Here is a 14,942-nt window from a genome sequence, read left to right as displayed (position 1 = left end):
GAGCCGTCAGCTGTATGTGCACTACTTCCTCTGTTTTATGAAAAGTCAGCCACACCTGCAATGATTAAACATGGCATGGATGTCCAAAGGCAAGCAACAGAGTACCTTAACCCAGGACAAATCCCAGTCACAACATTTGATCAGCCGTTGTTTACGCTCGCCAAGTACGTACAATGGAAATGGCCAGATACGTATGGAGAGAAAGTGCATGTGGTTATGATGGGAGGATTGCACATTGAGATGGCTTTAAGGAACACTGTTGGAGATTTGTTACAGGGCTCTGGGTGGACAGCAGCCCTTACTGAAGCTGAGGTAGCCTCATCTGGAATTGCTGATTCATTCCTGAAAGCAGCTCACCTGACCAGAACTAGATACGCTCACCAAGTTACACTTTTGACCCTTAAGAAGCTTATCATCAAGGCATTCAACCAGGATCCCAGCGGTGCGAATGATAACGACAGTTTTAATAACTGGCATGAGAGAATGTGTAAAAACTGTCCCACGTTCAAGTTCTGGGATTTGATTACGCAATATGAGATCCTCATTCTCATATTTGTAAGAGCCCACCAGGAGAGGAACTTCACACTGTACATTAGCGTTCTGGAGGAGCTCGTACCTTTGTTTTTCGCATTAGATCATGTGAACTATGCTAGGTGGCTGTCCGTCCATATCAGAGACATGAAATCTCTGCCGAAACCAATCAGAGATGAATTTGAGACTCGCCATCACTGGGTAATCTCGAAGTCAACCCACAGATATTCTGCTATACCCGTTGATCAAGCGCACGAGCAGGAAAACAAAGTTGTGAAGGGTTCCGGTGGTGCAGTAGGACTAACTGAAAATCCAGTCGCCTTCAAACGTTGGATGACCTCTGGACCAGAACTCGCCAGACTCATGAAGCAGTTCGAGAATGAATATATTCTTGATGACCCGGAAAACCCTACGAATTTCGAGCACCATGAACAGGGACTCGCCGCACAGAAAGCGTTCCAGCAACAGGTTGATAGCCTATCTAAAGTCATACAAAAGATGGGCAATCCTTTCCTGGATGATTTTCCCGAGTTAGTAACTCTTGACAGTCGTAACTGCACTAGTGAGACCGTAGTGAATACAATCCGTACACTGGAAGACATTGGTACGAAAAAGTATCAGGACTATGTGACAACAGTCCTTGTGGATCGCACTCGCTCCATACACAATCCGATGTCAAAGAATTCGCTACCCTTATTCTCGACAAAAGTCAAAGCTAAATCCAAGGACGGCAAGAAAGTAAAAGTGCTTGAGAACAATATGGCACTCTTCGGACAGTTATACATCTCCTTGCAAAATAGGGATGGTGATATCAATGACTTCTTCGCACATGAGGTTCAGTCATATCCTCCTTCCCTGTCTGACTTTGGCAAGCTGAACCTGCCAGGTACAAAATCTCAATTGTTGCAATGCATCGAGGAGCCGAACCAGACAGAGCCACCTGCATCATTTGACTGCAAAGTCCTGGACGGTGCTGTGATTGTGCACTGCTTGCCTGTAACACATGTCAGAACATTCCACTAATATGCAGACAATGTGTTCATTCCCTACCTGGAACGACAGCTAAAGACCACCAAACGACTGGACCTTGTGTGGGATACATACATACCGAACAGTTTGAAGGAGTCAACCAGGGAAAAACGAGGGAAAGGAACGCGCAGAAAGGTATCTGGTGACACCAAGCTGCCAACAAACTGGAATGACTTCCTCCGTGATCCTATCAACAAGAAAGAACTGTTTGAATTTCTTTCCTCAAAGGTGGCAGAGTTCAACTGTCCCGCAGGCAGTTCGGTATACATCACAGCTGGAGAGAATGTTATATGCATTGGAACTGAGATCGAAATGTCCATGTGCAATCAGGAGGAGGCCGACACGAGGATCGTGGTTCACGTGAAGCATGCATTGGAGAATGGTTCAAAAATTGTCCAAGTGCGCACCGTGGACACAGACATTGTTGTTGTTCTTACTGGCATGTTTCATGATCTTTCACATATTAACTCAGATGTAGACCTATGGGTAGCCTACGGTGTGGGAAAGAACTACACACATTACAGTATCAATGCCATCTGTGCACGCCTCGGTGAACCTAAATCAAGGTCCCTACCCATGTTCCACGCCTTCTCAGGATGTGATACCACGTCAGCATTTCGAGGGAAGGGAAAGAAATCATTCTGGCAAGCATGGCATGTATATGATGCAATCACAAATGTTTTCGTACACCTGGCCACACATCCATTTGAGCATGTTGATTTGGAATCTGAAACATTTAAGAAGATCGAGCGACTAGTTATCATAGTGTATGACAAAACAAGCAATTTGACCAATGTAAACAGTGCACGTATGGAGCTCTTCTCCCAGAAGAGTCAAGCTGTAGACAAAATTCCACCTACTCAGAATGCACTTCTGCAGCACACAAAGAGGGCAGTGTACCAGGCTGGCATCTGGGTTACCAGCATGTTAGCACAACAAAAACTTCCAAGTCCAGCTGGATATGCTTGGAAAGAAGTCGCCGAATCTTGGGAACCTGTCTGGACAACAATTCCCGAAGCTTCTCGTGCTTGCAGAGAATTTATCAAATGCGGCTGCAAAAGAGATTGTACAGTGTGCAAATGTAGCAAGGCTAATCTCCCTTGTACATCTTTGCCGGTGTAAATGTTCTACCAGATCATAAGGTCAGTCACAGCAAAAATACTGGTCTGATGCCACATTTGAACGAATATCATATCATTATTTAAATTTTTTTTGGCGGCCATGTTGGATTTTGGACGCCATCTTGAAAATAAGTGACATATGCAATGTACCTTTCCCTGAAACAGTTTCACTGACCTCAAAAACCCCTGATTTGATACCTCATTTGTCTATCTGTGACTTCTACAGCCAGAGATATATGATATTTCAGTTTTGCTGGCGGCATTTTGAATTTTGGCCGCCATCTTGGAAAATCTGAAACGGTCAGGATGGCTCCTAGGCTAAAATCAATTGATAGGTCCAAACGAAGCTCCATACCAAATTTGGGACTTTTGTCCGGCTTGGTAACATTAAAGTTGCTAAGCCACCGCACTATGATAGAATCTGTAGGAGGCGACGTCACAATGTTGAGTTGTAAAACCACAAATCCATCGTCCAAACACTGCCGCCAATACTCCCTTGGCTCTTCTACCTCAAAAACATGTGCATTCCATTTCTGGACCCCCTCAGCCAGGAAATGGACACCTGATTCTGTGCTGAAAATCGGGAAGGTGGTGATCTGTTTCTGCTGATGCCATCTGCGATAATCGCCGATACCTGCAACATTCCAGCCCTACATCAGAAGCTGGAATGTTGGCATTGGAAATATGGCGTTGGAAAATCCAATATGGCATTGGAAAAACGACATGGAACATCCCGCAGGACTGATAAATGAGCTTCGAGACTCGCAGATGTTTTGGAGAAGGAAGCCCAACAACACGCTTCCAAGCACATTCATGGATTGTTTCTGCGCAGTAGATGGAGACGAATTTCCATCCATCAAAGTCCTACTCCATATTGGATGCACCCTCCCTGTGGGGTCCTGTGAGGCCGAACGCTCATTTTCTTGCCTGCGTCGTCTGAAGACCGACCTCAGATATTCCATGGGAGAAAGTCGGGTGGCATCTCTGGCCCTCATGAACATACACCATGACTTCACCATATCCCCACATGATGTGTGTGACATTTTCATTCGGAAACACAACCGCCGTCTATTCCAAAATAGCATAATTTACGATTAATAAAATATTCACATTCCGCTGTCCTGTCTGATCTCTTTTGTGGGGAGAACCCCCTGCCTTGAGCTTCACAACCTTGGCGCATGGCGGTGCCAGGCTTTGACCAGCACCTATTAAACTGTTCTATACACTTCAACATGGCGTGCGTTTAGAAACATGGGAATTCTTCTGCATTCTTTGTAGTTAATTAGCCGAATTAACTCAGGAGATCATCATTATCATTTCACGAGAACGACACAAATCAGAAATTCCATATGAGAAAGCTCCAGTAGAACGACACAAATCAGAAATTCCATATCAGAAAGCTCCAGTAGAACGACACAAATCAGAAATACCATATCAGAAAGCTCCAGTAGAACTACACAAATCAGAAATTCCATATCAGGAAGCTCCAGTAGAACGACACAAATCAGAAATTCCATATCAGGAAGCTCCAGTAGAACGACACAAATCAGAAAATCCATATGAGAAAGCTCCAGTAGAACTACACAAATCAGAAATTCCATATCATAAAGCTCCAGTAGAATGACACAAATCAGAAATTCCATATCAGAAAGCTCCAGTAGAACGACAAATCAGAAATTCCATATGAGAAAGCTCCAGGAGAACGACACAAATCAGAAATTCCATATCAGAAAGCTCCAGCAGAACGACACAAATCAGAAATTCCATATCAGAAAGCTCCAGTAGAACGACACAAATCAGAAATTCCATATCAGGAAGCTCCAGTAGAACGACACAAATCAGAAATTCCATATCAGAAAGCTCCAGTAGAACAACACAAATCAGAAAATCCATATGAGAAAGCTCCAGCAGAAATTCCATATCATAAAGCTCCAGTAGAACGACACAAATCAGAAATTCCATATCAGAAAGCTCCAGTAGAACGACAAATCAGAAATTCCATATGAGAAAGCTCCAGGAGAACGACACAAATCAGAAATTCCATATCAGAAAGCTCCAGCAGAACGACACAAATCAGAAATTCCATATCAGAAAGCTCCAGTAGAACGACACAAATCAGAAATTCCATATCAGAAAGCTCCAGTAGAACGACACAAATCAGAAATTCCATATCAGAAAGCTCCAGCAGAACGACACAAATCAGAAATTCCATATCAGAAAGCTCCAGTAGAACGACACAAATCAGAAATTCCATATCAGAAAGCTCCAGTAGAACGACACAAATCAGAAATTCCAGATCAGAAAGCTCCAGTAGAACGACAAATCCGAAATTCCATATCAGAAAGCTCCAGTAGAACGACACAAATCAGAAATTCCATATCAGAAAGCTCCAGTAGAACGACAAATCCGAAATTCCATATCAGAAAGCTCCAGGAGAACGACACAAATCAGAAATTCCATATCAGAAAGCTCCAGTAGAACGACACAAATCAGAAATTCCATATCAGAAAGTTCCAGTAGAACGACACAAATCAGAAATTCCACATCAGAAAGCTCCGGTAGAACGACACAAATCAGAAATTCCATATCAGAAAGCTCCAGTAGAACTACACAAGTCAGAAATTCCATATCAGAAAGCTCCAGTAGAATGACACAAATCAGAAATTCCATATCAGAAAGCTCCAGTAGAACACCACAAATCAGAAATTCCATGTCAAAAAGCTCCAGAAGAACGACACAAATCAGAAATTCCATATCAGAAAGCTCCAGTAGAACGACACAAATCAGAAATTCCATATCAGAAAGCTCCAGTAGAACAACACAAATCAGAAATTCCATGTCAGAAAGCTCCAGAAGAACGACACAAATCAGAAATTCCCTATCAGAAAGCTCCAGTAGAACGACACAAATCAGAAATTCCATATCAGAAAGCTCCAGTAGAACGACACAAATAAGAAATTCCATATCAGAAAGCTCCAGTAGAATGACACAAATCAGAAATTCCATATCAGAAAGCTCCAGTAGAACAACACAAATCAGAAATTCCATGTCAGAAAGCTCCAGAAGAACGACACAAATCAGAAATTCCATTTCAGAAAGCTCCAGTAGAACGACAAATCAGAAATTCCATATGAGAAAGCTCCAGGACAATGACAAATCAGAAATTCCATATGAGAAAGCTCCAGGAGAACGACACAAATCAGAAATTCCATATCAGAAAGCTCCAGTAGAACGACACAAATCAGAAATTCCATATCAGAAAGTTCCAGTAGAACGACACAAATCAGAAATTCCACATCAGAAAGCTCCAGTAGAACGACACAAATCAGAAATTCCATATCAGAAAGCTCCAGTAGAACTACACAAGTCAGAAATTCCATATCAGAAAGCTCCAGTAGAATGACACAAATCAGAAATTCCATATCAGAAAGCTCCAGTAGAACAACACAAATCAGAAATTCCATATCAGAAAGCTCCAGTGGAACGACACAAATCAGAAAGTCCATGTCAGAAAGCTCCAGTAGAACTACACAAATCAGAAATTCCATGTCAAAAAGCTCCAGAAGAACGACACAAATCAGAAATTCCATATCAGAAAGCTCCAATAGAACAACACAAATCAGAAATTCCATATCAGAAAGCTCCAGTAGAACAACACAAATCAGAAATTCCATGTCAGAAAGCTCCAGAAGAATGACACAAATCAGAAATTCCATATCAGAAAGCTCCAGTAGAACGACACAAATCAGAAATTCCATATCAGAAAGCTCCAGTAGAACGACACAAATAAGAAATTCCATATCAGAAAGCTCCAGTAGAATGACACAAATCAGAAATTCCATATCAGAAAGCTCCAGTAGAACAACACAAATCAGAAATTCCATGTCAGAAAGCTCCAGAAGAACGACACAAATCAGAAATTCCATATCAGAAAGCTCCAGTAGAACGACACAAATCAGAAATTCCATCTCATAAAGCTCCAGTAGAACGACACAAATCAGAAATTCCATATCAGAAAGCTCCAGTAGAACGACAAATCAGAAATTCCATATGAGAAAGCTCCAGGAGAACGACACAAATCAGAAATTCCATATCAGAAAGCTCCAGTAGAACGACACAAATCAGAAATTCCATATCAGAAAGTTCCAGTAGAACGACAAATCAGAAATTCCACATCAGAAAGCTCCAGTAGAACGACACAAATCAGAAATACCATATCAGAAAGCTCCAGTAGAACGACACAAATCAGAAATTCCATATCAGGAAGCTCCAGTAGAACGACACAAATCAGAAATTCCATATCAGAAAGCTCCAGTAGAACTCAAATCAGAAAATCCATATGAGAAAGCTCCAGTAGAACGACACAAATCAGAAATTCCATATCAGAAAGCTCCAGTAGAACGACACAAATCAGAAATTCCATATCAGAAAGCTCCAATAGAACGACACAAATCAGAAATTCCATATCAGAAAGCTCCAGTAGAACGACACAAATCAGAAATTCCATATCAGAAAGCTCCAGTAGAACAACACAAATCAGAAATTCCATATGAGAAAGCTCCAGTAGAACTACACAAATCAGAAATTCCATATCATAAAGCTCCAGTAGAACGACACAAATCAGAAATTCCATATCAGAAAGCTCCAGTAGAACGACAAATCAGAAATTCCATATGAGAAAGCTCCAGGAGAACGACATAAATCAGAAATTCCACATCAGAAAGTTCCAGTAGAACGACACAAATCAGAAATTCCACATCAGAAAGCTCCAGTAGAACGACACAAATCAGAAATTCCACATCAGAAAGCTCCAGTAGAATGACACAAATCAGAAATTCCATATCAGAAAGCTCCAGTAGAACGACACAAATCAGAAATTCCATATCAGAAAGCTCCAGTAGAACTACACAAATCAGAAAGTCCATGTCAGAAAGCTCCAGTAGAACTACACAAATCAGAAATTCCATGTCAGAAAGCTCCAGAAGAACGATACAAATCAGAAATTCCATATCAGAAAGCTCCAGTAGAACGACACAAATCAGAAATTCCATATCAGAAAGCTCCAGTAGAACAACACAAATCAGAAATTCCATGTCAGAAAGCTCCAGAAGAACGACACAAATCAGAAATTCCATATCAGAAAGCTCCAGTAGAACGACACAAATCAGAAATTCCATATCAGAAAGCTCCAGTAGAACGACACAAATAAGAAATTCCATATCAGAAAGCTCCAGTAGAATGACACAAATCAGAAATTCCATATCAGAAAGCTCCAGTAGAACAACACAAATCAGAAATTCCATGTCAGAAAGCTCCAGAAGAACGACACAAATCAGAAATTCCATATCAGAAAGCTCCAGTAGAACGACACAAATCAGAAATTCCATATCATAAAGCTCCAGTAGAACGACACAAATCAGAAATTCCACATGAGAAAGCTCCAGTAGAACGACACAAATCAGAAATTCAATATCAGAAAGCTCCAGAAGAACTACACAAGTCAGAAATTCCATATCAGAAAGCTCCAGTAGAATGACACAAATCAGAAATTCCATATCAGAAAGCTCCAGTAGAACGACACAAATCAGAAATTCCATATCAGAAAGTTCCAGTAGAACGACACAAATCAGAAATTCCATATCAGAAAGTTCCAGTGGAACGACACAAATCAGAAATTCCATATCAGAAAGCTCCAGTAGAACTACACAAGTCAGAAATTCCATATCAGAAAGCTCCAGTAGAATGACACAAATCAGAAATTCCATATCAGAAAGCTCCAGTAGAACGACACAAATCAGAAATTCCATATCAGAAAGCTCCAGTGGAACGACACAAATCAGAAATTCCATATCAGAAAGCTCCAGTAGAACTACACAAATCAGAAAGTCCATGTCAGAAAGCTCCAGTAGAACTACACAAATCAGAAATTCCATGTCAGAAAGCTCCAGAAGAACGACACAAATCAGAAATTCCATATCAGAAAGCTCCAGTAGAACGACACAAATCAGAAATTCCATATCAGAAAGCTCCAGTAGAACAACACAAATCAGAAATTCCATGTCAGAAAGCTCCAGAAGAACGACACAAATCAGAAATTCCATGTCAGAAAGCTCCAGTAGAACGACACAAATCAGAAATTCCATATCAGAAAGCTCCAGTAGAACGACACAAATAAGAAATTCCATATCAGAAAGCTCCAGTAGAATGACACAAATCAGAAATTCGATATCAGAAAGCTCCAGTAGAACTACACAAATCAGAAATTCGATATCAGAAAGCTCCAGTAGAACGACACAAATCAGAAATTCGATATCAGAAAGCTCCAGTAGAACTACACAAATCAGAAATTCCATATCAGAAAACTCCAGTAGAATGACACAAATCAGAAATTCCATATCAGAAAGATCCAGTAGAACGACACAAATCAGAAATTCCATATCAGAAAGCTCCAGTAGAACGACACAAATCAGAAATTCCATATCAGAAAGCTGCAGTCGAATGACACAAATCAGAAATTCCATGTCAGAAAGCTCCAGTAGAACGACCCAAATCAGAAATTCCATATCAGAAAGCTGCAGTCGAACGACACAAATCAGAAATTCCATATCAGAAAGCTCCAGTAGAACGACACAAATCAGAAATTCCATATCAGAAAGCTCCAGTAGAACGACACAAATCAGAAATTCCATATCAGAAAGCTCCAGTAGAACGACACAAATCAGAAATTCGATATCAGAAAGCTCCAGTAGAACGACACAAATCAGAAATTCCATATCAGAAAGCTCCAGTAGAACGACACAAATCAGAAATTCCATATCAGAAAGCTCCAGTAGAACGACACAAATCAGAAATTCGATATCAGAAAGCTCCAGTAGAACGACACAAATCAGAAATTCGATATCAGAAAGCTCCAGTAGAACTACACAAATCAGAAATTCCATATCAGAAAACTCCAGTAGAATGACACAAATCAGAAATTCCATATCAGAAAGATCCAGTCGAACGACACAAATCAGAAATTCCATATCAGAAAGCTCCAGTAGAACGACGCAAATCAGAAATTCCATATCAGAAAGCTGCAGTCGAACGACACAAATCAGAAATTCCATGTCAGAAAGCTCCAGTAGAACGACACAAATCAGAAATTCCATATCAGAAAGCTGCAGTCGAACGACACAAATCAGAAATTCCCCATCAGAAAGCTCCAGTAGAACGACCCAAATCAGAAATTCCATATCAGAAAGCTCCAGTAGAACGACACAAATCAGAAATTCCATATCAGAAAGCTCCAGTAGAACGACACAAATCAGAAATTCCATATCAGAAAGCTCCAGTAGAACGACACAAATCAGAAATTCCACATCAGAAAGCTCCAGTAGAACGACACAAATCAGAAATTCCATATCAGAAAGCTCCAGTAGAACGACACAAATCAGAAATTCCACATCAGAAAGCTCCAGTAGAACTACACAAATCAGAAATTCCATATCAGAAAGCTCCAGAAGAACTACACAAATCAGAAATTCCATATCAGAAAGCTCCAGTAGAACTACACAAATCAGAAATTCCATATCAGAAAGCTCCAGTAGAACGACACAAATCAGAAATTCCATATCAGAAAACTCCAGTAGAACTACACAAATCAGAAATTCCATTTCAGAAAGCTCTAGTAGAACTGCACAAATCAGAAATCCATGTCAGAAAGATCCAGTAGAACGACACAAATCAGAAATTCCATATCAGAAAGCTCCAGTAGAACGACACAAGTCAGAAATTCCATATCAGAAAGCTGCAGTCGAACGACACAAATCAGAAATTCCATGTCAGAAAGCTCCAGTAGAACGACCCAAATCAGAAATTCCATATCAGAAAGCTGCAGTCGAACGACACAAATCAGAAATTCCATATCAGAAAGCTCCAGTAGAACGACACAAATCAGAAATTCCATATCAGAAAGCTCCAGTAGAACAACACAAATCAGAAATTCCACATCAGAAAGCTCCAGTAGAACGACACAAATCAGAAATTCCATATCAGAAAACTCCAGTAGAACTACACAAATCAGAAATTCCATATCAGAAAGCTCCAGTAGAACTACACAAATCAGAAATTCCATATCAGAAAGCTCCAGTAGAACGACACAAATCAGAAATTCCATATCAGAAAGCTCCAGTAGAACTACACAAATCAGAAATTCCATATCAGAAAGCTCCAGTAGAACTACACAAATCAGAAATTCCATATCAGAAAGCTCCAGTAGAACGACACAAATCAGAAATTCCATATCAGAAACCTCCAGTAGAACGACACAAATCAGAAATTCCATATCAGAAAGCTCCAGTAGAACGACACAAATCAGAAATTCCATATCAGAAAGCTCCAGTGGAACGACACAAATCAGAAATTCCATATCAGAAAGCTCCAGTAGAACTACACAAATCAGAAATTCCATATCAGAAACCTCCAGTAGAACGACACAAATCAGAAATTCCATATCAGAAACCTCCAGTAGAACGACACAAATCAGAAATTCCATATCAGAAAGCTCCAGTATAACGACACAAATCAGAAATTCCATGTCAGAAAGCTCCAGTAGAACGACACAAATCAGAAATTCCATATCAGAAAGCTCCAGTAGAACTACACAAATCAGAAATTCCATATCAGAAACCTCCAGTAGAACGACATAAATCAGAAATTCCATATCAGAAAGCTCCAGTAGAACTACACAAATCAGAAATTCCATATCAGAAAGCTCCAGTAGAACGACACAAATCAGAAAGCTCCAGTAGAACGACACAAGTCAGAAATTCCATATCAGAAAGCTCCAGTAGAACGACACAAATCAGAAATTCCATATCAGAAAGCTCCAGTAGAACGACACAAATCAGAAAGCTCCAGTAGAACGACACAAATCAGAAATTCCATATCAGAAAGCTCCAGTAGAACGACACAAATCAGAAATTCCATGTCAGAAAGCTCCAGTAGAACTACACAAATCAGAAATTCCATATCAGAAAGCTCCAGTAGAACGACACAAATCAGAAAGCTCCAGTAGAACGACACAAATCAGAAATTCCATATCAGAAAGCTCCAGTAGAACGACACAAATCAGAAATTCCATATCAGAAAGCTCCAGTAGAACTACACAAATCAGAAATTCCATATCAGAAAGCTCCAGTAGAACGACACAAATCAGAAATTCCATATCAGAAAGCTCGAGTAGAACACAAATCAGAAATTCCATATCAGAAACCTCCAGTAGAACGACACAAATCAGAAATTCCATATCAGAAAGCTCCAGTAGAACGACACAAATCAGAAATTCCATATCAGAAAGCTCCAGTAGAACGACACAAATCAGAAATTCCATATCAGAAAGCTCCAGTAGAACGACACAAATCAGAAATTCCATATCAGAAAGCTCCAGTGGAACGACACAAATCAGAAATTCCATATCAGAAACCTCCAGGAGAACGACACAAATCAGAAATTCCATATCAGAAAGCTCCAGTGGAACGACACAAATCAGAAATTCCATATCAGAAAGCTCCAGTAGAACTACACAAATCAGAAATTCCATATCAGAAACCTCCAGGAGAACGACACAAATCAGAAATTCCATATCAGAAACCTCCAGTAGAACGACACAAATCAGAAATTCCATATCAGAAAGCTCCAGTATAACGACACAAATCAGAAATTCCATATCAGAAACCTCCAGGAGAACGACACAAATCAGAAATTCCATATCAGAAACCTCCAGTAGAACGACACAAATCAGAAATTCCATATCAGAAAGCTCCAGTATAACGACACAAATCAGAAATTCCATATCAGAAAGCTCCAGTAGAACGACACAAATCAGAAATTCCATATCAGAAAGCTCCAGTAGAACTACACGAATCAGAAATTCCATATCAGAAACCTCCAGTAGAACGACACAAATCAGAAATTCCATATCAGAAAGCTCCAGTACAACGACACAAAAAAACATGCCGCACGCATGCGCACATGCACACCTACAAAATTAACCAACTTATAGCAGAAGGAACAGCTGGGCAAGTCGTTTCCCCAGTTCCTCTATCTGACCATTAGTCATCGTGAATCTGTTGAACTGTTGGACCAGGGAAGAATGCAAGGAACTGCAGAAACTTCCAAGAACGCACGAAGTGGCGTTTCTGACAATCAATTTTTTAAAATTTCCTGGGGGAGGACCCCCAGACCCCCCTTCATCCCCCCCCCCCGCACCCCCAGCGTTTCATGCACCTCCCTGTTTTTTAATTCCTGGATCCACCCCTGGGCTGGATGCCCTTCCTGCCGCCAACCCTGTTAGTCGCCTCTTGCAACACACAGGGAATTACCAGTGAACTGGCACTCAATTTGCCGACCTCGGAAGGATGACAGGCTGGGTCAACCCCTCTGCCATTAATTCAGCGATCGACCAGGATTTGAACCCAGGATCCAAAGATCCCAAGCCGGCACCCGAACTGCAAAGCCAACACCAGGCTACACAAACAATCATTATATGAAGCAAAAATAATTGAAGGAATAATTACTGGCCTCTATTCGGTCTGGGCTCGGGTGGTCACCTCCTCTAACACCCCCTCCCCACCGCCCCTGCCTCCCCCCCCCCCCCCCCCCCCCCTCGGCGGCTCTGACAGTTTGTGGGTCTGAAGGGATTTGTGGGGAGTTTGAGTGACTTGTTCCTGATCCATTTGAACTTCAGGACCCACGGTCCTATTTTTCTTTGCTACATTTGGCCTGTGTAAAGCTTTCAGCAACATTCAATCTCATTCCTTGTTCTGACCACCAATATTAAATGGCTATTCAATGTCTCTCCTGCAGTTGATTTGTGGTGTCTGACCGGCTGTGCTGTTTACTTGTGGCCACACGCGTCAGTGCATTGTGTAGCAGATGTAAGAACTGCATTCATGTAAATAGTGCGGTGCATCTGTGGGGTGGGAGATGTACCGTGTGTGTATCTTGAGGTTGGTGGAAGTCGCAAATCGTAATCCACATGCAGTGCAGGAATATGGCTTCTCCACATCGTGATGTGTGCAGGCATGAAACACCAACTGGCACTTTTGCGCAAATGCTTTGTCACATTCATCACATTCAAATGGCTTCTCTCCTGCAATTAGGTTTGTTTTGAGAGTGAGCAAAGGGTCATGGGTAGTCCAGACAAAAAAAAATGGAAGGGAACATTCAATCCACGATAAGTTTGATCACATTTTTGTGCATTTTAAATCAGAGCCACGTTCAAAATTGGTATTTTACAGACTTCAGCCAATGCTCACATCTTCACTTTATAATGTCCTGACTAAAAAAAATGACAAAAAATAATAATATTTACAAACATATCACAAACAGAAATCTGTGCAGCAACAGGTGACGACTGGTACGATGTTTGAGGACATTTAGGGTTTGATGATTATTCAAAGCATAATGATTGGGGAATGGCTAAATGATGGAAAGAAGGAAAGTTTTTTTTGTTTTTTTTGTTTTTTTTTTCCAACATACTATTGGAAGAGCAACAAAATAAACAAGGGTGAAAGGAAGCAGGTAGTTTGACCCCTTTCTTCCTTGTATGCTCCAAGGATGCCCCTTATTTTTCTTTCCCTTCCTCATATATATTGCTGTGGTTTTGGAAAATGTACCCGTGGAAGTGCATTCATGTACAATTTAGGAATCCCCATATAGTTATTTATTAGTCTGTGTAAGGTAGACCTTTGTTGTCGCTTGTCTAACGGTTCGGGAATGGGGACATGTGTTGTCGTTAAAATAGTCCAAGCATCCCTGGTGTGATGTCTCCCCATTTCCAACTATATCTTTATTGATAACTTTCTTTCAATCCACAATCGGTTCGTTCCAACCATCTTTCTCTCAATCCAACCTCGGTCTGCTTCACCAACCCTCAATTCATCAAACCTCAATTCAAACAACCTCATTTCATCAACCGCTCCTTCACTTTACATTCATTTCGTTCAACCACGTGATCGGTTAATTCTCACATTCAATCCATCTACTCATCTGACTCTTAAGTCTTTCATTATTGATAATTAACCTTCTTCCAAACTTGTATCAGCGAATGAATCCCATAATAGCAATAATTAATCATATTAATAAAAATCCTCCAGATAGGCCGTCTTACCTCCCTGCACCTCTGCATTTGTCACCCGGGACAACACCTTTCAAACACACGATGTGCTGTCCAGGCAGCTGAACGCCAAGTTGTTCGGATATACGTACTGTACAAAG

The 14,942-nt window shown here is 40.9% G+C and overlaps 1 protein-coding gene across 1 annotated transcript in view; it reads right to left on the bottom strand.

Annotated features, from left to right (window-relative positions):
* Positions 1-14,942, bottom strand: part of MYNN (myoneurin) — a 73,246-nt gene that overhangs the window by 33,460 nt on the left and 24,844 nt on the right. Inside the window, exon 7 of the mRNA XM_068112149.2 lies at positions 13,656-13,815. Coding sequence (XP_067968250.2) covers positions 13,656-13,815 — 160 coding nt within the window. The remainder of the gene's footprint in view (positions 1-13,655; positions 13,816-14,942) is intronic.

This window comes from Myxine glutinosa, chromosome 4, assembly GCF_964187855.1.
Source record: "Myxine glutinosa chromosome 4, kmMyxGlut1.1, whole genome shotgun sequence".
Classification (NCBI taxonomy): Eukaryota; Metazoa; Chordata; class Myxini; order Myxiniformes; family Myxinidae; genus Myxine; species Myxine glutinosa.
This window is presented reverse-complemented; position numbering and strand designations above follow the sequence as displayed.